The sequence below is a fragment of the Stegostoma tigrinum genome, chromosome 3 (assembly GCF_030684315.1).
Source record: "Stegostoma tigrinum isolate sSteTig4 chromosome 3, sSteTig4.hap1, whole genome shotgun sequence".
NCBI lineage: Eukaryota > Metazoa > Chordata > Chondrichthyes > Orectolobiformes > Stegostomatidae > Stegostoma > Stegostoma tigrinum.
In genome coordinates, this window is record NC_081356.1 from 113,597,729 (window position 1) to 113,623,823 (window position 26,095).

The 26,095-nt window shown below is 42.5% G+C and overlaps 1 protein-coding gene across 7 annotated transcripts in view; it reads left to right on the forward strand.

Annotated features, from left to right (window-relative positions):
* acsl1a (acyl-CoA synthetase long chain family member 1a) overlaps window positions 1-26,095 on the forward strand; it is a 167,834-nt gene that overhangs the window by 121,102 nt on the left and 20,637 nt on the right. For 6 of the 7 annotated variants that reach the window (XM_048526774.2, XM_059644837.1, XM_048526776.2 and 3 more), the window contains 9 exons: window positions 5,580-5,758; window positions 8,034-8,066; window positions 12,967-13,018; window positions 13,359-13,432; window positions 14,563-14,640; window positions 18,536-18,670; window positions 21,443-21,577; window positions 23,508-23,603; window positions 24,879-24,951. In XM_048526774.2, the coding sequence (XP_048382731.1) occupies window positions 5,580-5,758; window positions 8,034-8,066; window positions 12,967-13,018; window positions 13,359-13,432; window positions 14,563-14,640; window positions 18,536-18,670; window positions 21,443-21,577; window positions 23,508-23,603; window positions 24,879-24,951 (855 nt within the window). Of the gene's footprint in view, window positions 1-5,579; window positions 5,759-8,033; window positions 8,067-12,966; window positions 13,019-13,358; window positions 13,433-14,434; window positions 14,513-14,562; window positions 14,641-18,535; window positions 18,671-21,442; window positions 21,578-23,507; window positions 23,604-24,878; window positions 24,952-26,095 lie in introns of all 7 variants that reach the window. The other variant, XM_059644838.1, reaches the window with a different exon arrangement.

A 26,095-nucleotide genomic window follows, 5' to 3' on the forward strand; every position in this document is an offset into this window, starting at 1 on the left:
ACTGGTATAATTGTGTTCACACTCAGCAGGGGCACACGTATACCATTCTGATTATCTTTTCAGAAAGTTCTTAGAGGAACTACAGATTGGAGGGTCTACAGAAAAGCTAATAAGGGAGTTTTTTATGTTCACTTAATGGTGGCCAGTCCATTTGCGAAGGATTCTTAATTTCTAGATCATAAGGAAGTAACGAGTTGCCAGGCTTACTCCTATATATGCAGATTGAATACTGCCAGAGGGGAAACAGCAGAAACCTAGAGGCAGAGATAATGAGAACTGCAGATGCTGGAGAATCCAAGATAATAAAGTGTGGAGCTGGATGGACACAGCAGACCAAGCAGCATCTCAGGAGCACAAAAGCTGACGTTTCAGGCCTAGACCCTTCATCAGAGAGGGGGATGGGGAGAGGGAACTGGAATAAATAGGGAGAGAGGGGGAGGCGGACCGAAGATGGAGAGAAAACAAGATAGGTAGAGAGGAGAGTATAGGTGGGGAGGTAGGGAGGGGATAGGTCAGTCCAGGGAAGATAGCTAGGTCAAGGAGGCGGGATGAGGTGGTAGGTATGAAATGGAGGTGCGGCTTGAGGTGGGAGGAAGGGATGGGTGAGAGGAAGAACAGGTTAGGGAGGCAGAGACAGGCTGGGCTGGTTTTGGGATGCAGTGGGTGGAGGGGAGCAGCTGGGCTGGTTTTGTGATGCAGTGGAGGGAGGGGAAGAACTGGGCTGGTTTTGGGATGCGGTGGGGGAAGGGGAGATTTTTAAGCTTGTGAAGTCCACATTGATACCAATAGACAATAGACAATAGGTGCTGGAGTAGGCCATTCTGCCCTTCGAGCCAGCACCACCATTCATAATGATCATGGCTGATCATCCACAATCAGTATCCTGTTCCTGCCTTATCCCCATAACCCTTGATTCCACTATCTTTAAGAGCTCTGTCTGTCTCTTTCTTGAAAGCATCCAGAGAGTTGGCCTCCACTGCCTCTGGGGCAGAGCATTCCATATATCCGCCATGCTCGGGGTGAAGAAGTTTTTCCTCAACTCTGTTCATTGGGCTGCAGGGTTCCCAAGCGGAATATGAGTTGCTGTTCCTGCAACCTTCGGGTGGCGTCATTGTGGTACTGCAGGAGGCCCATGTTGGACATGTCGTCTGAGGAATGGGAGGGGGGGAGTTGAAGTGGTTCGCGACTGGGAGGTGCAGTTGTTTATTGCGAGCCGAGCGGAGGTGTTCTGCAAAGCGGTCCCCAAGCCTCTGCTTGGTTTCCCCAATGTAGAGGAAGCCACACTGGGTGCAATGGATACAATATACCACATTGGCAGATGTGCAGGTGAATATCTGCATGATATAGAAGGTCATCTTGGGGCCTGGGATGTGGGTGAGGGAGGAGGTGTGGGGGCAAGTGTAGCACTTCCTGCAGTTGTAGGGGAAGTGCCGGGTGTGGTGGGGTTGGAGGGGAGTGTGGAGCGGATAAGGGAGTCGCAGAGAGAGTGGTCTTCTGGAAGGCAGACAAGGGTGGGGATGGAAAATGTCTTGGGTGGTGGGGTCAGATTGTAGATGGCAGAAGTATCAGAGGATGATACGTTGTATCCGGAGGTTGGTGAGGTGGTATGTGAGAACGAGGGGGATCGTCTTTGGGCGGTTGTGGCGGGGGCGGGGTGTGAGGGATGTGTTGCGCGAAATGCGGGAGACGCGGTCAAGGGCATTCTCGACCACTGAGGGGGGAATGTTGCGGTCCTTGAAGAACATGGACATCTGGGATGTGCGGGTGTGGAATGCCTCATCCTGGGAGCAGATGCAGCAGAGGCGGAGGAATTGTGAATAGGGGATGGAATTTTTGCAGGAGGGTGGGTGGGAGGAGGTGTATTCTAGGTAGCTGTGGGAGTCAGTGGGCTTGAAATGGACAGCAGTTTCTAGCTGGTTACATGAGATGGAGACTGAGAGGTCCAGGAAAGTGAGGGATGTGTTGGAGATGGCCCAGGTGAACTTGAGGTTGAGGTGGAAGGTGTTGGTGAAGTGGATGAACTGTTCAAGCTCTTCTGGGGAGCAAGAGGCGGCGCCGAAACAGTCATAAATGTAACGGAGGAAGAGGTGGGGTTTGGGGCCTGTGTAGGCGCAGAAGAGAGACTGTACCACGTAACCTACAAAGAGGCAGGCATAGCTGGGGCCCATGCGGGTACCCATGGCCACCCCCTTTGCCTGTAGAAAGTGGGAGGAATTGAAAGAGAAGTTGAGGGTGAGGACGAGTTCAGCTAGGCAGATGAGGGTGTCGGTGGAGGGGGATTGGTCGGGCCTGCGGGACAGGAGGAAGCGGAGGGCCTTGAGGCCATTTTGAGGGTGAGAACGAGTTCGGCCGTCTGTAGATCTGTGGAATTTTTTACTATGGAAGGCTGTTGAGGCTGGCTTAAGACTGAGACAGATTTGTAATCAGTAAGGGGCTGGAGGATGTGGGGAAAAGGCAGAGAAGTGGGGTTTGAATATATTAACTCAACCATGAGCGCATTGACTGCACTTCAAATAAAATGTATCAAGTTGATTGTAACTCACCATAAGACATCTAGTGGTTGTGAAAGGCCATACATAAATTCAAGCCTTTCATTTCCTTTCATTCGTTAAGTAGATTTGCTGGCTCCATTCAAATGAAGTGAATTCTTTAAGGTGACGGGATTTGAAGGAAAATTAGACCAGATCCAAATGGCCCACATGTGCTCCTAATGTCCTATAGTCATAATGATCAGTCAGAGGTAATTGAATAAAGCACTGATAATTCCAAATCAGTAATAATCTCCAACTAATAATGGATCACACATGGAGCAAGAGGTTTTGACAATACTATCATTATAGACATTGGCTGTAGCACATTCATCTGTGAGTCTTAAAGTTGTGGGTTCAAGTCCCAATGCAGGACTTGAGCACAAAAATCTTGCTCTCCAAGTCAATACAAAACCAGCTTTCTTCAGATTTCAAAGAAGTATCTGGACTTGAAACATTATCCCTGTTTCTCTACAGCTGCTTCTGGACCTGCTGCATTTCTCCAGCATTTTTTTGTTTTTATTTTTGAAGGAATGCTGCGCAGTTGGAAGGACATTTTTGAGGTGAAATTTTAAGTCGAAGTTCTCGGGTGCATGTAAAAGACCCCAAGGTCTTGCTTTGAAGTTATCCCTTATGTCCTGGCTATCATCAGTTTCTCAATCAATGTCACAAATCATCATTATCATTTTGTTACAGGCCAGCAATTGCTTGCTGTGTTTCCTGTATCACAACAGTGACTATACTTCAAAAGTACCCATTTGGCTGTGAAGTACCAAGGGATGCATTGTAGTTATAAAAGGCTCTTTTTAAATGTACCCCTTCCTTTCCCAGGCAAGAGATGAAAGGATTATTTTCATACCATACTAATTTGCACATCCCAATGAATCTTTGGTCTGATTATCAAACTTGTTAGAAGTAAGATCTTAAAGCTGCTCTTATGTATTCACAGAACTCATGGTATGATTCTCTTTGTGCATACCGTAACACTGAATTTCACCGTGCCTTTCTCAATGCATTTCATTATATAAATAAAACATGACAAATATTTGGACTGGATTTTCCCACTGGCAGCTGGAAACAGACGTTGTGTTGGATTTTACATTAGGAACCTACCCCTGGTGGGAGCCTGTCTGAGTTTCAGATTTTGCCACGAGGGCCCTTCATTTGGTTGGAGATAGGTTGCCTGTTTAATTAAAGCTGAGATGGGGCAGGAATAGAGGCAGGTTTTAAGTGCCCATGGCAGGCATCATACAGGCATCTGCTGGTACTAAGGCAGAGAGTTGGTGCCAAAGCCTGTCACCGCAACACAGGAAGCTGAGAAGCCACAGGGAGCACCATAAGATATCAGAGTAAAACTTTGTAATTCAGCCCATTGAGTCTGCTCTGCCACTCGATCATGGCTGAAATGTTTCTCAGTCTCATTCTCCTGCCTTCTCCCCATAATTCTTGATCTCCTTATTAATCAAGAACCTATCTGTCTCTGTCCTAAATGCACCCAATGGCCTCTGCAGCCACGAGTTCCACAGATTATTCACCTTCTCAAACAAGAATTACCTCCTCATCTCAGTTCTAAAGGTTCTCACTTCACTCTGAGGCTATGTCCTGGGGTCCTAGTCTTTCCTACTACTGGAAATAAGTTCTCCATGCCTACTCGATCCAGGCCTGTCAATATTCTGTAAGTTTCAATTTAGAAGGATGAGGGGTGATCTAACTCTATCAAGTACAGACACAGAATCTCAACTCTTCATAATATGACAAGCCCTTCCTCCACGGAATCATTCTTGTGAACCTTCTCTGGACTCCCTCCAATGCCAGCACATCCTTCCGTAGATACAGAGCTCAAAACTGCTCACAATATTCCAAATGTGGTCTGACCAGACCCTAATGGGGCCTCAGCAATACACCTCTGCTCCTGTATTCTATCCCTTTGAAATAAATGCTAACCTTGCATTTGTCTTCCTAACTGCCAGCCGAACCTATATGCTAACCTCAATATGGTCCTGAACTAGGAGTCCCATGTCACTTTTGAGCTTCACATTTCTGAAGCCTTTCCCCATTTACAAAATATTTTCTATCTCTATTCGTTCTACCAAAGCGCATAATCTTACACTTTCCCATGTTGTATTCCATTTGCTCATTCTCCTATCCTGTCCAAGTTCTTCTCAAACTTATCCTTCCTATGAAGGCTGTGGCTCCTCACTTCTGTTGACCTTGATTTCTGGAAACACAGCATGCATTTCCCAGCCACAACTTTCCTGGTACTTGTGTAGAATCCAAGAAATTGTCTACAATATTCCAGTGCCCATGTCATTGCTGGCAGAGTGACGACCACCTGAACTGACAACGTTCTTAAACTGGCTCAGAGACAGTAAGAACTGCTGATGCTGGAGTCAGGGTTAATGCAGTGTGGAGCTGGTGGAACACTACGGGCCAGACAATATCAGAGGGGCAGGAACGTTGACATTTTGGGTCCTGGCCTGCTGTGCTCCTCTGGCTCCACTCTGTGTTCTCTCTTAAATCTGACTACTCTCTAGTATGTAATGGAACTTTAATAACAAAGAGGTTAACCCTTTAAACTTTTAAAAGCAACTTTTGCCTCCCATTTAAATCTCTTCCTGCCTCCATGACATGGCCTACCTCCACAACATGTCTCACCTCCATGCGTCTGGTCTGGTATCAGACAATTACGGAACTCCTGATCTTACCATGGTTGCATTTATAATGACTGCACACTTCTTCCACCTAGGCCTACAATAGCATCATGATTTCTTTTCAAAACATAATTATTCATGATAGTTTTTGAAAATGTTACTCCGATGCAATTATACGGATGATTAGCCATCAAGTGAAGGTAGGGTATCCTGAATAAACTCCTTTCATGGTTGATTGAAATTAGGTGTCACAGCGGCATCTCTCAGGACATAAGGCCTATAAATGCATTTCTGTAATGAACACATTCCTTAACTTCACAAAGAGTCACAGCTTTATTGGCGCTTCATCTTACCCTCATACTTAAATAAGAAATTAACCAGATGCCCCTTTTATTCTTAGCGGATATTGCAGTTGTATTCTGTGACACACAAGCCAGAGCAGAAGCTGTATTATACGGTGTGGAAAGTAAGCAAACACCAGATGTTAAGACCATCATTATTATGGATCCTTTTGGAGCTGAGCTGAAGCAAAGAGGAATTCAGAGTGGAGTCGAAATTGTATCCTTGAAGACAATAGAGGTGAGGTGCCAAGAGCAATCCAGAATTCATATTTTCTGGCTGTCTTTTACAAGAGGCATACGATGATCTAATTTATTGCAGCATAGATATCAAGGTAAATTCACCCAGCCTCTTAATTTCATATAACCTTATGTAAGTTCAGAATTTCAATTAATGAATTACAATATCAACAAGTATTCATGTGAAAATCTGTAGTTTGGTAAAACAAATAAAACAGTTCAGAGGAGTATTATAGACTCACTTAAGGGTTACAGCATAGAGTGGGGCATTTGAATTTGCAGCTATGTATAAGGTGAATTTAGCTGACCCACGCCTTACATGACAGGTACACACACAGGTCTCCTTTATGTGCCCCTAAGCATTTCACCGCCACTATTCTTAAAATGTTTGTCCATGGAATGTGGGTATCACTGACTGCCAGCATTTATTGTCTGTTCCTAATGATCTAAACGACAAATTAGGAGTAAACCACATAGCTGCAGGTGTTTTGTCATCTGTAGGTCAGACTGTGTAAGGATAACATTCCTTCCCTGAAGGATATTAGTAAACCACATGGGTTTTTACAGCAATTGATATTGACTACATGATCGTCATTTGGCTAGTTTTTAGTTCCAGACATTTTTAAAAATAAGTTTAAATTTCACCATCTACTGTGTATTCAAATCTACCACAGGGGATTGTGTTGAATTCTAGGACCCATAGGATGAAGGTGGGGGCAAGTTTAAAGGAGATGTGCAAGGCAAGTTTTTTAACCGGTAAGTGTTAGGTGCCAGGGGAGGTTGTAGAAATAGAATTGACAACAATGTTTAAGAGGCATTTAGATATGAACAGGCAGGCAGTAGAGTGATACAGAGCATGTGCAGGTGGATGGGATTAGTTTGGAATGGCTTCATGGTTGGCACAGACATGGTGGGCTGAAGGTACTGTTCTATGTTCCGAGTCCCTAAAACATTAACCTGCGACTCTATTTTAGTGGTCTATTGATATTCCCATAATGCCACTACTTCCCCCTCTCTTTTTACTTTTTATAAGCTACACTCAAAGACATCAGGGCAAATGACCAATAGCTTGGCCAAAGGAGCAAGTTTTCAGGAGCATCTTGAGGGGACAGTTCCAGAACCTGGCGCCTGGGCAGCTGCTGGCACATCTTACAGTGATGGTGGGAGGTGGGGGATTAAAATTGAGATTATTGAAAGGGCAGAATTAGTAGAGGGCAGGTGACATGGAGAGATGTAGGACTGGAGAAAATTGCAGAGATTGGGAAAGGTGACTCCAAGGTTAGATTTGGAAACGAGCATAAGCATCATAATATCTCGGCATTGTTTAAATGAGAGGCGTTAGAGGTCAGCGCACACTTAAGTGATGGATGATCATACTTCGTATGAGTTAAACATAGCTGGTAGTGATTAAGAGCTCTTCAAGTTTTCAAAGAGCAGAATATAGGAGATAATGAATTATGCCTTGGAATAGTTAAGTCTAGAGGTAGCAAACGTATGATTGAGAACTTCAGCATCAGATTAGCTGAGACTGTGGAGTTGAGCAATGCAAAGGAGCTGAACTTGAACAGTCTTCGTCATGGTGCAGATATGAATTTAGAATCTCAGCCTGGGATTAAATTGGTTGCCGACAGTCTGAATCACAAAGTCATTGAGTCACACAGCGTGGTAACGAAGTGTGGAGCTGTGTTCTTAGGAGCAGGAAAGCTGACGTTTCGGGCCGAGACTCTTCATCAGCTTTCCTGCTTGGCCTGCTGTGTTCATCCAACTGCTCACCTTGTTATCTTGGATTCTCCAGTGTCTGCAGTTCCAATTATCTCTGATGGAAAACAAACAGTTTTTTTTGTCTTTAATCATTCGTGGGATGAGGGCATCGCTGACCAGGCAAGCATTTATTGCCCATCCCTAATTGCCAAAGGGCAGTTAAGAGTCAACCACAGTATTGCAGTCATTATTTATCTGATTACTCAATGAAGGTAAGTGAATATCACTGTTGTGTAAAAGAAATATCTCCCAAAAGTTATTGTGTAGTGAGGGTTTTCATTTCTGACTTATGATAAATATGCAAACAGTAGATCTACTATTGGCTAAGGTAAGAAGGATGAAATTGGTGGCTTATTTACAGGTGAAAGTGCTGTGTCTGGGTCCAGAGGCAAGATTGTGCTATTTTTACAACAGATACATGGAATATAAATCTGATGTATTAAATTTCCATGATTTTCATGCCTGAAATGAATTTGTAACTTCGAATTTATTGTTCATTTTTATTTTTCTCCCAGTATGCTGGAAGAGACCAGAAATGGAAACCAAAAGTAAGTAAATTTTATTTGTATCCATTGTTCAGGATTAACGCATGAGCTGTTAATCACTGGACAGTATTTCTGTATTTTTAAAAATATATTTATCCACTTTCCCAAATACTCAGCCCTGGGGTTTTGAAAATGTAATTTCAAATTTGTTTCTTTTTATTCATCCATGGGGGGGATGTGTGCGTCACTGGCAAGACAAATATTTGTTGCTCATCTCTAATTATCTTTCTAGAAGATGATGGTGTAAAATTATGAGATTTGTAACATTGTTGTATTTTTGGACTATCTTTAAATTTGGTGTAAAATAAAGGCCTTGACATAAATCCTGGCTTTGATTGTCAGAGCTTAATGTCAGCTCAGATTGTCTCACTGAGAAGAAGATGCAAGGTTTATGTTTGGAAACAATGGCAGCAGCATGTGCGTTAACAGTGGACGTATCAGTTAGATTCAAGATGGTGGCAGACTAGCACTTCTGAGCCAGAGCTCATCAGCTCTGTCCATTTCTTTTCTTCCTTGTTCTCTTTTTGTTTTTCTTTTGTTTATTGTTACCTTCCATCCTTGGGCAGTATCGCTGATATCTGGTGTGAAGCCAGCATGGACTGCGGCCACATTGCAGACTCCTAACCTCAGGAGCCTTGAGGTGAATCTGGGGCAGGCTCCTAACCTTGAGGTGAAGTCAGTGTGAATTCCCAGCCTCGAGAGCCTCAAGGTAAAGCCCGGCACGGGCTGGAATCGAGGCCCTGGCGCAGGCTGGAGGCGAGGCCTGGCGCTGACACATCTGCACTCTCTTCTTTGCTTGGAAGGGCTGTAATACTGAACTTTTTCTTTCTTTATTCTTCTAATTTATCCCTAAGATTTTATAGCCAGATGCCTTTTGGACCTGAGATGGTGTGATGGTCGGTTGTGCTGAACTTTTTATTTTTTATTTGTCTAATTTATTCCTGGGAATCTGTACCTAAGTACCTTTGTACCTAAGGTGATGCCGTAAGCGGTGACTTTGTAAACTTTTCACTGTACTCATATGACTACGTGTGGCAATAAACTTAATTTTAGTTCTAGGAGTCTTCAGAACTCTAGAACAGTAGTGATAATGTTGGCTTGTAAGTAATTGAATTGATTTGAATCATTTATTCTCATGTGTTTTCAATGTAAAAATACAGTGAAAAGTATGTACCTTCGCCGTGCATACACGGAGCCATTCACATTAACTTAGAATACGAAAAAGAAACTTGAGAGTCCAACTTTCTTTTCCACTCTCGCAGTACCACTCATGGCTTTCCAGCCCCAACCATGCCACTGCCAGCGTCCTGCTGTGGGCTGCCTCACTGGCCCACTCTTGCCGGCCAGCTCTTCATCCACCACTGTGGCTCTGGCCTATGCTTGATCTGTCGTTGCTGCAGGACACACCCTGCGCATTCAACTCCTGCCATGTGGTTCCCAGTCATGACACAGCTCCTTCCTGACTCCTTAGGTAGGTAGGGCTGGGGAGGGGATAGAATTACTACAGAGGGAGAGAGAAGAAGGGAGAAAAAAAGAGGAAGAACAAAGAAAGAAAGAGAATGGGCAAACAGCGGAGCTACGAAATGGAGCAACTTACCCTGCCACCATCTTGCTGGAAGCTTTAAATCATCGATTCAATTTGAAAAGAAGGAGCTGGGCTCTTGACAATAATTGGTCAGCATCTCTACTTGGATCAAGGCCCATTGTTATTGATGTTGCCACAGAAACTGGCTTTGAAGGATCAAACATTGTAAAGTTAATGCTGTAAACTCACAGGCAAAGTCAGTCTGCCAGGATCTGGCAGCCTGAGAGCAGCAAGAAGCTGTGGTTCATTGTGCAGGAATGCATGGAGCTTGCATTTGAAAGACCAAATTTGCAAGGAGTTAAAATGGGGCTGGAAGATCGCCTACTGTAACCTACGTGGTGTAGTCATCAGAAATACTTGCACTGTGACAGACGATTCAAGAATAAACAGTTTCCAGTCTGGCGAAGGGAAAGATCAAAACTAAATCCTCAGGAACTATGAATGATTTTTGGATCAATTTTGGGAGAATGGAATACCTGGACTGTATTATATGTATGTCATGGATTTTTTTTCTGGTGTTGTGTGAAATGTCCTGTTCTGTACTTTCAAATATAAGTTTCCTCCAGAATTTTAAACTTATCAGGTTCCACAGGGATTGTAAAACAGTGAGCCACCTAGTTTAACCACTGTATGCCATGTGGCTTACGAACACCCATTGTGCTTTTGAGGAGGGAGTTCCACAAGTTTTACTCCAATGGCAGTGAAGCCCATCAGCTCAGACAGCTGGCAAATAGAAGGGATGAACTGAAGATTTAAGACCCCTACAAGGACAACTTATGTGACAATCCTTGACAAGGATAATACAGTCCAGTGAATCGTAAAAGCATTTCAGAATGGTAGGAGATATATGTGGACAGATTAGTTAGCAACTCCCTGGAGAAGGAGAATTAATAACTCCAGAGCAGATATCACTGTCACCCCAAAGTGATGGGCTGTGGGAGCAAGCTCAAACCTGTGTTTTGCAAACAGATGTCGGAGGCTGCGAGAGTAAAGCTTAAAATTCCCAGTAGGCCAGGGAAATCTTTAAAATAGCATGATAATCCAGGCTAGAAAAATGAGAAAACAAATTACTTACACTCGGGTTGAGTGTGTCTCCTAGTGAGCAGTTCCCAAGATCCCAAGAAATGGAGGTAAAGGGCCATGACAGAAACACAACCCAAGGTTGTAGATGTGAGATGTCATGAAGCCTGTAAGTAAGGTGCTAATGTTGGGCAGCTTCAAATCCTAAACAGACCTGCTTTAATATTCAGGCTGCAGAAAAGATCCATCAGAAGAGCGATGATAAAGCCAGGAATCATTTAAACAGTGTGGTTTGGATGTGGTTATTAAGTAAAGCAATGGTTGAAGTTGGAATTGTTTATTAACGCCATGAACAGTGAGATTCAAACAGTGAATATGCAAAAAATGGAATCATCTATTTTCCCATCTATAAAGGGTGGGAATGGTTCATTTTAGCTGTAAATCACAGGGAAACACTTCTCTGCAACATCAAAGCACGGCTGAACTGCAATACTCTACAATAAAAGTCTTTTAGATAACAAAATATATAATTATATTAGGAAGACATGACATTGGAAGTACTACTTCCAGGAAGGCTCAGTTTCAGTGATGAGCCAAATAGAACACAGTTCTGGAGAAAATAGCTTCTGGGTAAATGACTTCCAAATTGGGTATGAAATCAGAAGGTGAACAAGCACATACATTTCTGTATGCAACTGGGAGTATAGTAGATGAGTTTACAGTTCATCAAAGGGTTTAAGAAGCAACATCTGCTTTTGAAATACTGAAAGCCGTTGACAATCACTTCAACCTATGAACTAATAAAATTCTTCAAAGAGCAAGATGCAATAGAAAAATTTATCATCTAAGGAAATTCATTGATGATTTCATTCATGATTTCTACAGACTTTAACTCAGCTATTCTATCTGCCATGAATTCTATGTCTTTAGATTTGCTACAGTTCAAGGAAGCCGTTAAGATGGTGAGTTGGTAGCAGTCCAGAAGCAATATGGATCAACAGCAGATAAGATCAACAATATCACAAGAGATCAGTAGGATCCATTCAGTTCTTAAGATATAAAACCACAAAATGTGAGAAACTAATGCAGTGATTAGGACAGGCACCAGACACTAAAAGTTCTTGTCAGCCCTTGAACGCGTCTCCCGTATTTCCCGCAACACATCCCTCACACACCCCGCTCCCGCCACAACCGCCCAAAGAGGATCCCCCTCGTTTTCACACACCACCCTACCAACCTCCAGATACAACGCATCATCCTCCGACACGTCCGCCATTTACAATCCGACCCCACCACCCAAGACATTTTTCCATCCCCACCCCTGTCTGCTTTCCGGAGAGACCACTCTCTCCGTGACTCCCTTGTTCGCTCCACACTGCCCTCCAACCCCACCACACCCGGCATCTTCCCCTGCAACCGCAGGAAATGCTACACTTGCCCCCACACCTCCTCCCTCACCCCTACCCCAGGCCCCAAGATGACATTCCACATTAAGCAGAGGTTCACCTGCACATCTGCCAATGTGGTATACTGCATCCACTGTACCCAGTGTGGCTTCCTGTACATTGGGGAAACCAAGCGGAGGCTTGGGGACCGCTTTGCAGAACACCTCCGCTCAGTTTGCAACAAACAACTGCACCTCCCAGTCGCAAACCATTTCCACTCCCCCTCCCATTCTTTAGATGACATGTCCATCATGGGCCTCCTGCAGTGCCACAATGATGCCACCCGAAGGTTGCAGGAACAGCAACTCATATTCCGCCTGGGAACCCTGCAGCCCAATGGTATCAATGTGGACTTCACCAGCTTCAAAATCTCCCCTTCCCCAACTGCATCCCTAAACCAGCCCAGTTCGTCCCCTCCCCCCACTGCACCACACAACCAGCCCAGCTCATCCCCCCCACCCACTGCATCCCAAAACCAGTCCAACCTGTCTCTGCCTCCCTAACCTGTTCTTCCTCTCACCCATCCCTTCCTCCCACCCCAAGCCGCACCCCCATCTACCTACTAACCTCATCCCACCTCCTTGACCTGTCTGTCTTCCCTGGACTGACCTATCCCCTCCCTACCTCCCCACCTATACTCTCTCCACCTATCTTCTTTACTCTCCATCTTCGGTCCGCCTCCCCCTCTCTCCCTATTTATTCCAGAGCCCTCACCCCATCCCCCTCTCTGATGAAGGGTCTAGGCCCGAAACGTCAGCTTTTGTGCTCCTGAGATGCTGCTGGGCCTGCTGTGTTCATCCAGCCTCACATTTTATTATCTTTTAATATAACCTGTTGTTTTCTGTCTTTGCAGCCACCTCAACCTGGCGACTTGGCTGTTATTTGTTTTACAAGTGGAACCACAGGCAAGTAGATGAGTCATGTTCTGCTTTTTCTGAGTGGATATTTCCAGTTTACAAGGTCAATATGCTGTTTCCATTGGCAACAAAAGTCATAAAGCTGTATTCAGAGTTAAACAGTTATGGAAGTCCCAGTTATTTTTCATGCTTCACCCAAATTAGTCTTGTGCTGAAAAATACATAAAAAACTATTCTGCATTTTGTAGTTTATTGTGTTATATCCACTCAATGTCTCATCTCTTAAAATATTTGAAAGATATATATCCTACTTCATTATATTTGGTTCTGATTCTAACAGTGGCTGATGTTAATTTTATAAGTTAATAGATCATTGTTCCCCTTCCAGGAAATCCTAAAGGAGCAATGCTGACGCATAGAAACATCATAGCTAATTTCTCCGCATTTGTGCAAGTCACAGAGGTAAATAGCAGGTGCTATCATCATGCCTTGTATTTCAAAAGAGCATCTGTATTTTGGGTTTTTTTATGTTTTGCAAGTGTCATGTAGGTTGATTTGATGGGTATGATATTTTCCAAGTGAGCATGAACAATAATTAATATGAAATATTTTAGGTGAAAATAATTTTACATTGAATTTTGAAAGTGACTTGTTGATTGATTGTTGTCACATGTACAGAGATACAGTGAAATTTTACCTTTACCGTTTGAAGTGCCAAGTAAATAAATTTGATACTCAGTCTCTTGTGACATTAAATGTTTAATGAGTTGCTTGTTTTATAGAGTGCTCTTTTTCAAGCGAGTTGCATTGATTGGAGAGAGGTCAAAGCTGGTATTGCAATAACGGCTATAGAGTTTCTATAAACATCACTGCACAATTCTGATGAAAATGATTCAAACATGGACAATGTTTGATGCAACTACTTCTACTGGTCAATGAATTGGGCATAATTATACAATCACTAGCAACACATTGATTGCAAAGTTAGAATAAATTGTTGTAATTGTGTTGTTGCCACATGGCATGTCAAATCAAAAGCAGAGCCAAAAGCAGTTTCGAAAGGAGAAATAATTAAATATTTATAAATACATGGCAAATGAGATGAAGCGGTACTTTTAGATACCACAGCTGTGATGAACTGGACACCCTTTTTCTGTGCTGCAGAATTCTCTTGTTCTAAGCATATATTGAAAAGTTTGTGTGATGTAAATCATAAGCAGAAGTTTATACATGTACTAAAGGTCAGTGTTTTGCATTAATATTCTGACGTAATTCGTCAATGGTACTCTTAAGTTTCAATGATTTAACAATATGACTAAGAAGAGAGAACTTCAGAAGTAAGTTTTCAAGATTTCCTTTTTCCTGTGCTTTGATTTTTACTTTCAACTCAAGCATGGATGCACCTATCTTATCCTGTCTTCTTTCCTTTCACTTCATTATCTGTCATCCTCCATAATCTTGCAGAATGTGAACGTCCCAACTCCAGATGATACTCTAATATCTTTCCTGCCTCTGGGTCATATGTTTGAAAGATTGGTGGAGGTAGGTCTCTTTAATTAACTTGAGCTGAGTTGTGTGTTGTGTCTTTACAGGGACAATGGGTGGCATCACCCGCTGACATACATATTTCCTATTTACCACTTGCACACATGTTTGAACGTTTGGTGCAGGTAAGATATAAAACTTCAGAAACCTAAGCTGTATTTCATAATATAGAATAGCTTTTTATGAGAGGTGGTGGTGTAGTGGCAATGTCAGTGGTCTAATAATCCAAAGACCCAGGCTAATATTGATAATGAGATTGGCACAAACATTTTCCTCTGCTCACTGTTGGTGGGTTTGAATCTCACCATGGCAAAACTTTGAATACAAGAAAAGAAACTGGATTTTTTTTAAACAAAACTAATCTCATAGTGACCATTATCGGTTATCAGAAAAAAACAATTTATTTCCCTAATGTTCCTTGGGGAAGGAAGTCTATCCTTACCTAGTCAGGTCTGCATGTGACTGCAGACACCCAACATGGTTGACTGTTAACTGCCCTCTGAAATGGTGTCGTAAATCACCCAGTTCAGGAATAACTAGGGATGAGAAATAATGCCTCACCCATTTCCCATACAAGAATAGAAACATAGTTAAGAAAGTAAGTGCTCAGTTTGCTCCAGCAGTTTGTAATATTTGTATAGCATGAGTTTGTAGTGACAGAATATGTCCAAACTTCAACTTTGTAGCATTTTAAATCTGTGATCATAGCCACAGGCCAGTAAATTCCACCTTTTAGGTATATAGAGTAATTTACTTAATGGTACAGTTAATATAGCTCCTCAAATATGTGGCTCCAGTGAATTCCATGTCAAAGATTAGTAAAGGTATAATGTAGAGAAATAAATGTTCATAATTGGAATACTTTTTGCATGAGTTTCATACAATATTTAATAGACGTTTTGATATCCTCACAGAAAACGGGCATATTAACTTCAAAAGTATATTTTGTTTGGTTAGCCATTCCACTTACGTACCTAGCAGCTGTTGAGAGGATCTGTGCATGTTTGGTTTTAATAGAAAAACTTGGAGGGAATCATTAGGAATTATGGATTAGACCATGGGACCATAAAATATAGGATCAGAATCAGGCAATTCAGCCCATTGAGTCTGCTCCACTATTTGGCCCATCCAGTCTGCTCCATTTGATCACGCTGGATTTGTTTCTCAAAGCCATTCTCCTGACCTCTCCCCTTAACCTTTAAACCCCTTGGTATTTGCATTATCACAAAGGTTTAATACATTCTCAGTAAAGAATTTTCAATAGTTTGAATGTACATGAAAATGAATTTTCAATAAATGATTGTCCATTATCTGCCTCAATAAATTGACAGTAAGTTTGCGCTACCTTTTATCGATTTGGCGAAGATTATTTATTAGATTAAGTGTGATGAAGGATGGGTGAAGTTTACCAGTGGTTGACTTAGAACTTAATATGGTTGAACTTAGTAGTAACTAAGAATTCTGAAAAGGAATTTGAAATAACCTTCTTTACCCAAAGAATGGTGAGAATGTAGAACTCTCTACTGCAGGGACTATTTGAAGCAAATAGTACAGGGGGTGGGGAACTAGGGATGGGGGAGAAGGGATACTTGCATACAATGGTAGATTCAGATGAGAAAGGATGAAATAAGATTTGAGTGGAGTTTTGAATGTTTCAGCATGAACTGAATAGACTGTATGGGTTATTCCTGTACTGTTTATCGTAAGCAATAAATGTCAAATGGGGAGGAATATTTCCAATCCCTGAACAACATGGGTATTGCTGAGAAAATTGGGAGAATCATGCAAGATCAGCAGTGAGGAGCTCCCTGTTTTTGAGAGAAACAAAAAATCCCATTTTCCATGATTGAATGGCGAGATGAGATTCTCTCTGGTGAGCAGCACGGGGCTTCATCACATGCATACTTATCTCATTACACTATCTCATCCCATGGAAATGCAGCTTCCCATTCTCCCACCCGCCAAATAGAAACTAGATGCTGGCAATTACCGATATGAAAGAGCAGTTCTTGGTGACTCCAGCTTGCTACTTAGTCCCTCTGACCCTCCATCAGTCACCAATATCTCAGAGCATGCACCGTGGTCAACCACAGTGGGATGATGCAGAAAATGTCAGACAAGTTCAGAGAAATGGTTTGAGAAAAGCTGGTAAGGCCATGGTGAGAAATCCTCACAGAAATTTTCTAAAATTGACCCTGAGCTGATTTCTGGTAAGTGCCCACACAAATGCCAGGCTATGACCATTTCTAGGAAGGGAGAATTGAACCATTGTCCCTTGCCATTCAATGGATTCACCTTCATTGAACCTATGGACATCCTGGGGGGTTGTCGTTAACCCAACACTGAACTGGACTCACTGTATACTTTGGCTACAAGAACAGGTCAGAGGCTAGAAATATTGCAGCAAGTAACTTGATTCCCCAAAGCCTATCCACAAGGCACAAGTCCAGGTTATGATGGAATACTCCCTGCTTGCCAGGATGCATGCAGCTCCAACAACACTTAAACTTGATACCGTCCAGACCAAAGCAGCCCAGTTGATTGGTACCACATCCTCAAACTCCCTCCTCCACAGACACTCAGGAGCAACAGTATCTACTACCTACAAGATGCACTGCAGGAATTCACCAAAAATCCTTAAATAGCACCTCCCAAACCCATGACCATTACCATCTTGAAGGACAACAGCAGTAGATTCATGGGAATACTGCTACTTGCAAATTCCCTTCTGAGCCACTCACTATCCTAACTTGGAAATATATTGCTGTTCCTTTTGTATTGTTGGGTCAAAATTCTGGAATTACCTCCCTAACAGCATTATGGGTCAACTCTCAGTGGTGGACTGTGGTGGTTTAAGCAGGCAATTCACCATCAACTTCTCAAGGTAAATAGGGATGGGCAATAAATGCTGGCCAATCCAATGGTGCCCATTCTGTTTTATTCAGTTGTGGGACGTGGGTGTTGGTGGCTACGCCAGCATGTTATTGCCTATCTCTAGTGCCCTTTAGATGGTGGTGATAAGCTGCTGTCTTGGACCACTGTAATCTATTTACATAAGATAGACACACAAATGCCCTTAGAAGGCGGTTCCAGGATTATACCCCAACAACACTGAAGGAACCACCTATTTCCAATTCTACATAGTGAGTGGCTTTGAGAGACCTTGCAGATGGTGTTCACACATAGCTGCTATCCCTATTCTCCTTGGTGGAAGTGGTCTTGGGTTTGGAGAATACTGCCTGAAGGTCTTTGTTGAATTTCTGTGGCGCATCTTGTATGTTCCTTGTTGCTTCTACTGAGCATTGGTGGAGGAAGCGGTGGATGTGGTGCCAATCAAGCAAGTTGTTTTGTTCTAGATGGGGTCAAGCTTCTTGAATGTTGTTGGAAGCACACTGATCCAGGTAAGTGACGAATATTCCTTCCTTAATTGTGCCTTGTAGATGGTGAACAGTCTGTGGGGAATTAGGAGATGAGTTACTTGCTGTGATATTTCGAGCCACTGACCTGCTTTTTTAGCTACTTCATGGTGAGTTCCATGAATGAATAAAGAAAATTGAAATTTTGTTGTTTTGTTTGCTGAAAAGGTGAAGTGCCCCGATATCTAATGTTACTTGTATATTAATGGTGTTTAATTGCATGCAAGTCAAGGGCATTAACAGGGGATTTACTCGTTCTCCAATAAACAGGAATAGGGTAATGAGGTGTGTGTTTTTGTCATTTGTATCTCTGCAAATAAAGACATATAAAGTTTGGTTGCATTTCTGCCCTTCACTTACGGGCTTTCTGGAATAAAACAGCAAAATCCCATCAGAATTTACAGGAAGCAGTTCAGGAAATATGCAGCAACTCTATTTGGCATCTGTAAAGAGAAATGACAAATTTGTGTTTCAGGTATCATCCATTTTCAGAACCCTGAAAGATAATGGACTCAGACTAACAAGAGCATTTTATTCTTCTTTGCTTATAGAAGTTTATATGAACATTATAGCTTTTATGCTGATATTCTAATTTTCTTTGCAGATTGTGGTTCTATGCCATGGTGCACGAATTGGCTTCTTTCAGGGAGACATCAGACTGCTAATGGATGACATCAAAGTTTTGCGGCCAACTATTTTTCCTGTTGTTCCCCGTCTGCTGAATAGGATGTATGATAAGGTGCTTCTGAACTCTGTCTGTAGCTTATGTATTGTGATTTGAAGACTGAATGTTTCAAAATTCTTGGATAAAATGAATCATAATACTGAAAAACAGTTTTTTTTCCAATTGCCAGTTGTAGAGGAGGCCAGCGATTTATAACTGGATATTTAACCAAACCTTAAATCATTTGCCATTTGTAGGTAAAATTGAAAAATGATGCCATCTAAAAGCTAGGCCCATTCTTGGCTCGACGTCAACCGTCAGCTTCTGACAAAAACTATCATTCTGCAATGTAATAGACTCTTCTGTACTGCAAAGTAGCTTTGTAAATTGCCACACCCTCCAGCCCACTTATGACTGTTTGATCCATTGACAATAGATCTAACTTATATCTCAATTGGATTTTTCATGGAATTACATAGAAATTACAACACGGAAACAAACTCTTCACTCTGGTCTGCTTGGTGCTTATTTTATCCCAATCCCATGTACCCGTTCCAAGGACCATTGCCTCCACCCCCAACCCTTTTCCTTCATCAATCTGTCTAATCTATTACTTGTTGACATTGTCTCTTCTGCAATCACTAACTCTGGCTGTGCATTTTACATTCTATCAGCCCTTTATGTCCCAATAAAAGTTATTCATGCACTTCAATATTTACAGTTTCAACTGTGCCTCCTTGTTCTAGATCTGTGTTTCTATGTTATCCAGCTAATTCCATCATAGTGTTAAACATGTCTCTTAAATCATCGGGGAATCTTTTGCTGCATTCTCTCATTTTCTTCTTTATCCGCATGTTCACTGTCTGTCACTTTTAACCCTAGCAACTCCCAATGATATTTATGTTATGTCTTTTTTTCACAAGTGCTATATTGTTTCCAATGGGGCTTCCTATAGAAGAGGTGTAGGATTTTGAGCTCAGCTTCTGAAAGAATCTGTAACTACCATTGTAAATGACAGTACTTGTGTAATGCCTTAATATCTAATAATTAAGCCTTTGATAAAGTCCCACATAGGAGATTGGTGAGCAAAATTAGGGCGCATGGTATTGGGGGCAAAATACTGACTTGGATTGAAAATTGGCTGGCTGACAGGAAGCAAAGAGTAGTGATAAACGGGTCCCTTTTGGAATGGCAGGCAGTGACCAGTGGGGTACCACAAGGTTCGGTGCTGGGACCGCAGCTATTTACAATGTATATTAATGATATAGATGAAGGCATTAAAAGTAATATTAGCAAATTTGCTGATGATACAAAGCTGGGTGGCAGGGTGAAATGTGAGGAAGATGTTATGAGAATACAGGGCTAGGTAAGTGGACGGATGCATGGCAGATGTAGTTTAATGTGGATAAATGTGTGGTTATCCACTTTGGTGACAAGAACAGGAAGGCAGATTGCTATCTAAATGGAGTCAAGTTAGGTAAAGGGGAAGTACAAAGAGGTCTGGGTGTTCTTGTACATCAGTCAATGAAAACAAACATGCAGGTACAGCAGGCAGTGAAGAAAGCTAATAGCATGCTGGCCTTCATAACAAGAGGAATTGAGTATAGGAGCAAAGAGGTCCTTCTGCAGCTGTACAGGTCCCTGGTGAGACCGCACCTGGAGTATTGTGTGCAGTTTTGGTCTCCAAATTTGAGGAAGGACATTCTTGCTATTGAGGGAGTGCAGCGTAGATTCACGAGGTCAATTCCCGGAATGGCGGGACTATCATATGTTGAAAGATTGGAGCGACTGGGCTTGTATACAATTGAGTTTAGGAGGATGAGAGGGTATCTGATTGAGACGTATAAGATAATTAAAGGATTGGACCCTCTGGAGGCAGGAAGGATGTTTCCGTTGATGGGGGAGTCCAGAACCAGAGGACACAGTTTAAAAATAAGGAGTAGGCCATTTAGAACAGTATTGAGGAGAAACTTCTTCACCCAGAGAGTAGTGGATATATGGAAAGCTGTGCCCCAGAAGGCAGTGGAGGCGAAGTCTCTGGATACTTTCAAGAAAGTGATAGACAGAGCTCTTAAAGATAGTGGAATCAAGGGTTATGGGGATAAGGCAGGAACAGGATGCTGATTGTGGATGATCAGCCATGATCATAATGAATGGTGGTGCTCGCTCGAAGGGCCAAATGGCCTACTCCCGCACCTATTGTCTATTGTCTTGTCTACTTATTTTGTACCTTCCCTTCATTGTTTAAACTTGTTGAACATCCAGATGAATGAATGAAAGATCATCTAGCGATTGGATTTAGTTGTGGAGAGAGATTTGAGAAGTGGGATCTCTTACTAGAGTTGGAGAATAAGGCAAAGCCTATTCATCAAGATTATGATGAGGAGCTAAAGCAAAATAATGTTTCCACTGCTGAACAACACAATACTGAGGGAGCACAGAATTCAGATTGAAAACAAATTTTATTGTAAGCCGATTAGAAGATTGAATTTTTTGCCATCAGTATCAGATTCCATTAATTATTTTAACAGGCAATTATGAAATAAAAAGAATATGGAAGGATGTGGTCGAAGCAGAATCTTGGGATTAAATGAGAAGATGTGTGGAGAATAGCAACACCTGATATCTGATGGGCTGAATTGTCTGTTTCAGTGCTGTTACATTTTATGATTCTATGAAAATGATAAAGTGACTGTGGCACGAAATTTACATTTCTTAAACACAAGTGGAGCGAAAGTCTTTCGAAATTTTTCATTTACTTTTGATTGCATTCAGTTGTCTAAATTGGGAACGGCTGACTGTAATTTCAGTGTTTCTTTGATAATTTAACATGAGTTTGATTTGTAGATCCACAGCCAGGCCAGCAGCTTTATAAAAAGGTGGATATTGCAATTAGCAACTTGGAGAAAAACAGCAGAGCTTCGAAAAGGCATAATGCGACGCAACAGCATATGGGATACATTGGTCTTCCGTAAAATACAGGTTTGTGTCACACATGCAGATGATAGCCAGAGAAAGGCTTCATCCAATAATGGCTATTTAACATAGAACCCTGATGTGGAGGTAATATTCCATTGTGACTTTTTGAAGTGAAAAAAATACTATCAACTCCCTTATATGTACCCTGCAACAGTATCTCTTATTACCAAAGATGAGTGAAACTTCCACATGAACTGATCAAGGGCCAGATCTTGAGCTTTTTAGCACATACTGGTGAAAGGGGCTGAGTGTCTTCCATCGATTTTGCTCTGATATAAATTTGGCAATGTGGCCCAGCTGAACCAAAAGTACAATCAAGATGAATTTCCAGTTTTAAGTTAATTCTCACCGTTACTATTGAAAAGCCCCTAACAATGGAAAAGTGCTTAAAATCAAGTGAGAAAGTTCGGCTGTGCTTTTAGCTTTCAATAGCCTGAGTATTTGCAAGCTCCCCAGCCCTTCTAGTTCTGCCCACACAGTAGCTATCTGACCTTTGTATGGCTGTCTGTGTGGGAATTGCTGCCCCTTTACAGCCTCTGCAGTGTGACATGCCCTCCTTCACTGGCAGGCAGGTTTCTGCCAAATTGGAAAATGAGAAAAATTGGGCCAATCTAAAATTTCTTACACAGGACTTCCATGGGTTATTTAACATTGATGTTAGATATTCCTCTCTTGACCAGGAATAACCATGGAGGTATGTGTGAATCTCAAAAAAGATGAAGATAAGTTCAATAGATCTCCATCTCCTTTTCTCTTTGGGTTGAGTTCTGGAAAGGGGAGCATACTGGTTGCATAGTAAAAGGAGATAACAAGGTGTAGAGCTAGATGAACACAGGCCAAGCAGCATCAGAGGAGCAGGAAGGCTGACATTTCAGGTCAAGACCCTTCTTCAGAAATGGGGGAGGGGATGGGGTTTCTGAAATAAATAGGGAGAGAGGGGGAGGCGGATAGAAGATGGATAAAGGTGAAGACAGATGGAGAGGAGACAGACAGGACAAAGAGTCGGGGATGGAGCCAGTAAAGGTGAATGTAGGTGGTGAGTTAGGGAGGCAATAGGCCAGTCCAGGGAGGATGGAGAGGTCAGGGAGATGGGATGAGGCTAGTGGGTAGGAGATGTGGGTGGTGCTTGAGGTGGTAGGAATGGTTAAGGAAGTGGGGTTGAGCTGGGCTGGTTTTGGGACGTGGTCGGGGGAGGGGAGATTTTGAAGCTTGTGAAGTCCACGTTGATACCCTTGGTGTTCCCAAGCAGAATATGAGTTGCTGTTCCTGCAGCCTCTGGGTAGCATCATTGTGGCACTGCAGGAGGCCCAGGATGAACATGTCATCCAAGGAGTGGGAGGGGGAGTTGAAATGGTTCACGACTGGGAGTTGCAGTTGTTTGTTGCGACCCAAACATAGGTGTTCCACAAAGCTGTCCCCAGGCCTCCGCTTGGTTTCCCTGCTGTAGAGGAGGCCACATTGAGAACAGCAGATACAGTATACCACATTAGCAGATGTGCAAGTGAACATCTGTCTGATGTGGAAGGTCTATCCAATGCATCATCCTCCGACCCTTCCGCCATCTGCAATCTGACGCCACTACCAAAGACATTTTTCCCTCCCCATCCTTATCTGTTTTCCAGAGGGGCCACACTCTTTGTGACTCCCTTGTCCACTCCATGCTCCCCACCAGCCCCACCACACGCGGCACTTTTCGCTGCAACCGCAGCAAGTGCTACACCTGCCCCCATACCTCCCCCCTCACCTCCATCTCAGGCCTAAGAAAATGCCACCCCTCGTAAGTATACTAAGAGGAGTTGGGCTTCCTGATGTTTTATATATAATGCAACAACAAAAATACCACTTCAATGAATCTTAAAGAAATATTGAGGTTCAGTGCTCGATATTTTGCTTTCTTCACTGTTCTGGTTATCACTGCACTTTCTGTCTGCAGGACAGTCTTGGAGGCCGGGTAAGATTAATGGTAACTGGTGCGGCTCCCGTGTCCGAGACCGTGCTTACCTTCATCAGGGCTGCTGTAGGTTGCCAGGTAAGCTACACGTCTGATTTATGTTCCTATGTAAACCTTACTAACTTTTCATTTGTACACAAAACTTTAGTGCAAAATTAGCTTGTCTAGTTTCATTTTAAATGCGAAGTCGGAGATCAAGTTCACTAGTGGTGTTAATCAGTACAGCGAGGAAGTGACCATGACAGGAACAGTCATCTGTTCAGTGAGATGATGTCCTCCGTCTCACACACCTCTGATTTTCTTGCCAAATGAATTCCACTTCTCTAATATATAACGCCCTGGTCAAAGCCACTAACCAGGCATTTGTTACAACCACCATGGTTTCTCATTCTTGATATGCTCTTCTTCTTAATACATTGCTACCATTTTTTTCCACAACTTACTGCTATCATCTGGTTTCAGTTCCATCTGTACCCATGCAGACATCAGGGTTTTTAAGTTCTGCAGAGGTTTTCTGTTTGCCACTGTAATTCTGCTGATTTCCCACAAGACAGAAATTTCACAAAACCTCTGTGGAATTCCAAGACTCATGTTCCCTCAAATGATTTCTCTTGCACCCACGGTCTCTCTGAGACAAATGCATCTTGGCTGCATCTATGATTCTCTTTCTTTTATTAACCATCTGAGTGAAACCCATGACACCAACATTCATAGCTCAAGATATAACAAGGTGTAGAGCTGGATGAACACAGCAAGCAGCATCAGAGGAGCAGGAAGGCTGACATTTCGGCCATTCCCATTGAACTGACAATGCTTTCTGATCTCCTTTCCAAATGGCTTGACTCCAGATTTAAAATCTTGACCCCTTGTTCTGGAATTCCTTTCCCTTAGGGAAGCATTGTACCTGAATCCTGATCTATCCTAACTTGGCATCCACACATTCTTGTCCTCATTATCAGTGCTGCACCGAGCAATCCTGGAGGGGTGGGCACCGTCACGATTTTATTTGTCTGATCCAGTAGAGCAATTAGTGGAAGATCCATCAGCTACAGAGTCCTGAGTTGAGACACAGTGCAGCGAAATGCTATTATGATATTGCTTACATCTTCTTAATACTGTAAGTGTTTTCTCATTTAGAATGACACACTCAAAAGTGTTGATAAAAAGCCAATTTGGTTTTGTTGTTATGACTATCCAGATACGTGAAGTGTAGCATTTGTCACTATATCAGAATTCCTTGTTTCACTATTTTACCCTCAATTGCCAAATGTTGAGCTATGATTTAGGGGGTAGCTTCTCTTCTGCATAAACTATTTTAAAAAGTTAACGTGCCTTTGTGGTAATCCTTTACAGTTTTATGAGGGATATGGACAAACTGAGTGCACAGCAGGATGTTCAATGACCATTCCTGGAGATTGGTCAGCAGGTAAGACTTTCCTCTCACCAAATAAACCTCTCGATCAATTTTACTCATGTCGCTCACCCTATAATGATCCCATGTGCAACATACATACACCAGGACAAACAAATGTTGAGCAAACTAAAGCCATGACTTTTTTAAGTGCAATACCAAAGATATCATGTCAGAAATCCAAGAACTCTGTTTGCTTTGGATGCTACATGCTGAACCTATTGCAGATACTTTTTATGATAAGAACCCAGATATGGTTTGTGTCTATCTAGGTGATGGAGAGTTTGATTACATAATATAAAACTCCCTCTTCATGTGTCTTTTTTCTTGATGATGAATATACCATGGCGTTTTCTGGCATTGAATGTCATGCTCTTTCTTTGCAGATGACATTAAATTCGGTGGAGTTATGGATAGTGCAGAAGGATATTGCAGGTTACAGAGGGACATAGATAAGCTGCAGAGCTGGGCTGAGAGGTGGAAAATGGAGTCTAATGTGGAAAAGTGTGAGGTGATTCACTTTGGAAGGAGTAACAGGAATGCAGAGCACTGGATTAATGGTAAGATTGTTGGCAGTGTGGATGGGCAGAGAGGTCTCGGTGTCGATGTGCATAGATCCCTGAAAGTTGCCACCCAGGTTGATAGGGTTGTTAAGAAGGCATACGGTATGTCAGGTTTTATTGGTAGAGGGATTGAGTTTCAGAGCCATGAGGTCATGTTGCAGCTGTACAAAACTCTGGTGCAGCCGTGCTTGGAGTATTGCATACAGTTCTGGTCGTCGCATTATAGGAAGGATGTGGAAGTATTGGAAAGGTTGCAGAGGAGATTTACCAGGATGTTGCCTGGTATGGAGGGAAGGTCTTATGAGGAAAGGCTGAGGGGCTTGAGGTTGTTTTCATTGGAGAGAAGAAGGTTAAGAGGTGACTTAATAGAGACATACTAAATGATCAGAGGATTAGATAGGGTGGACAGTGAGAGCCTTTTTCCTCGGATGGTGATAGCTAGCACAAGGGGGAATAGGCTTAAATTGAGGGGTGATAGATATAGGACAGATGTCAGAGGTAGATTCTTTACTCAGAGAGTAGTGAGTAGTAAGAATGCTCTGTCTGCAACAGTAGTAGACTCACCAACTTTAAGGGCATTTAAATGGTCATTGGAT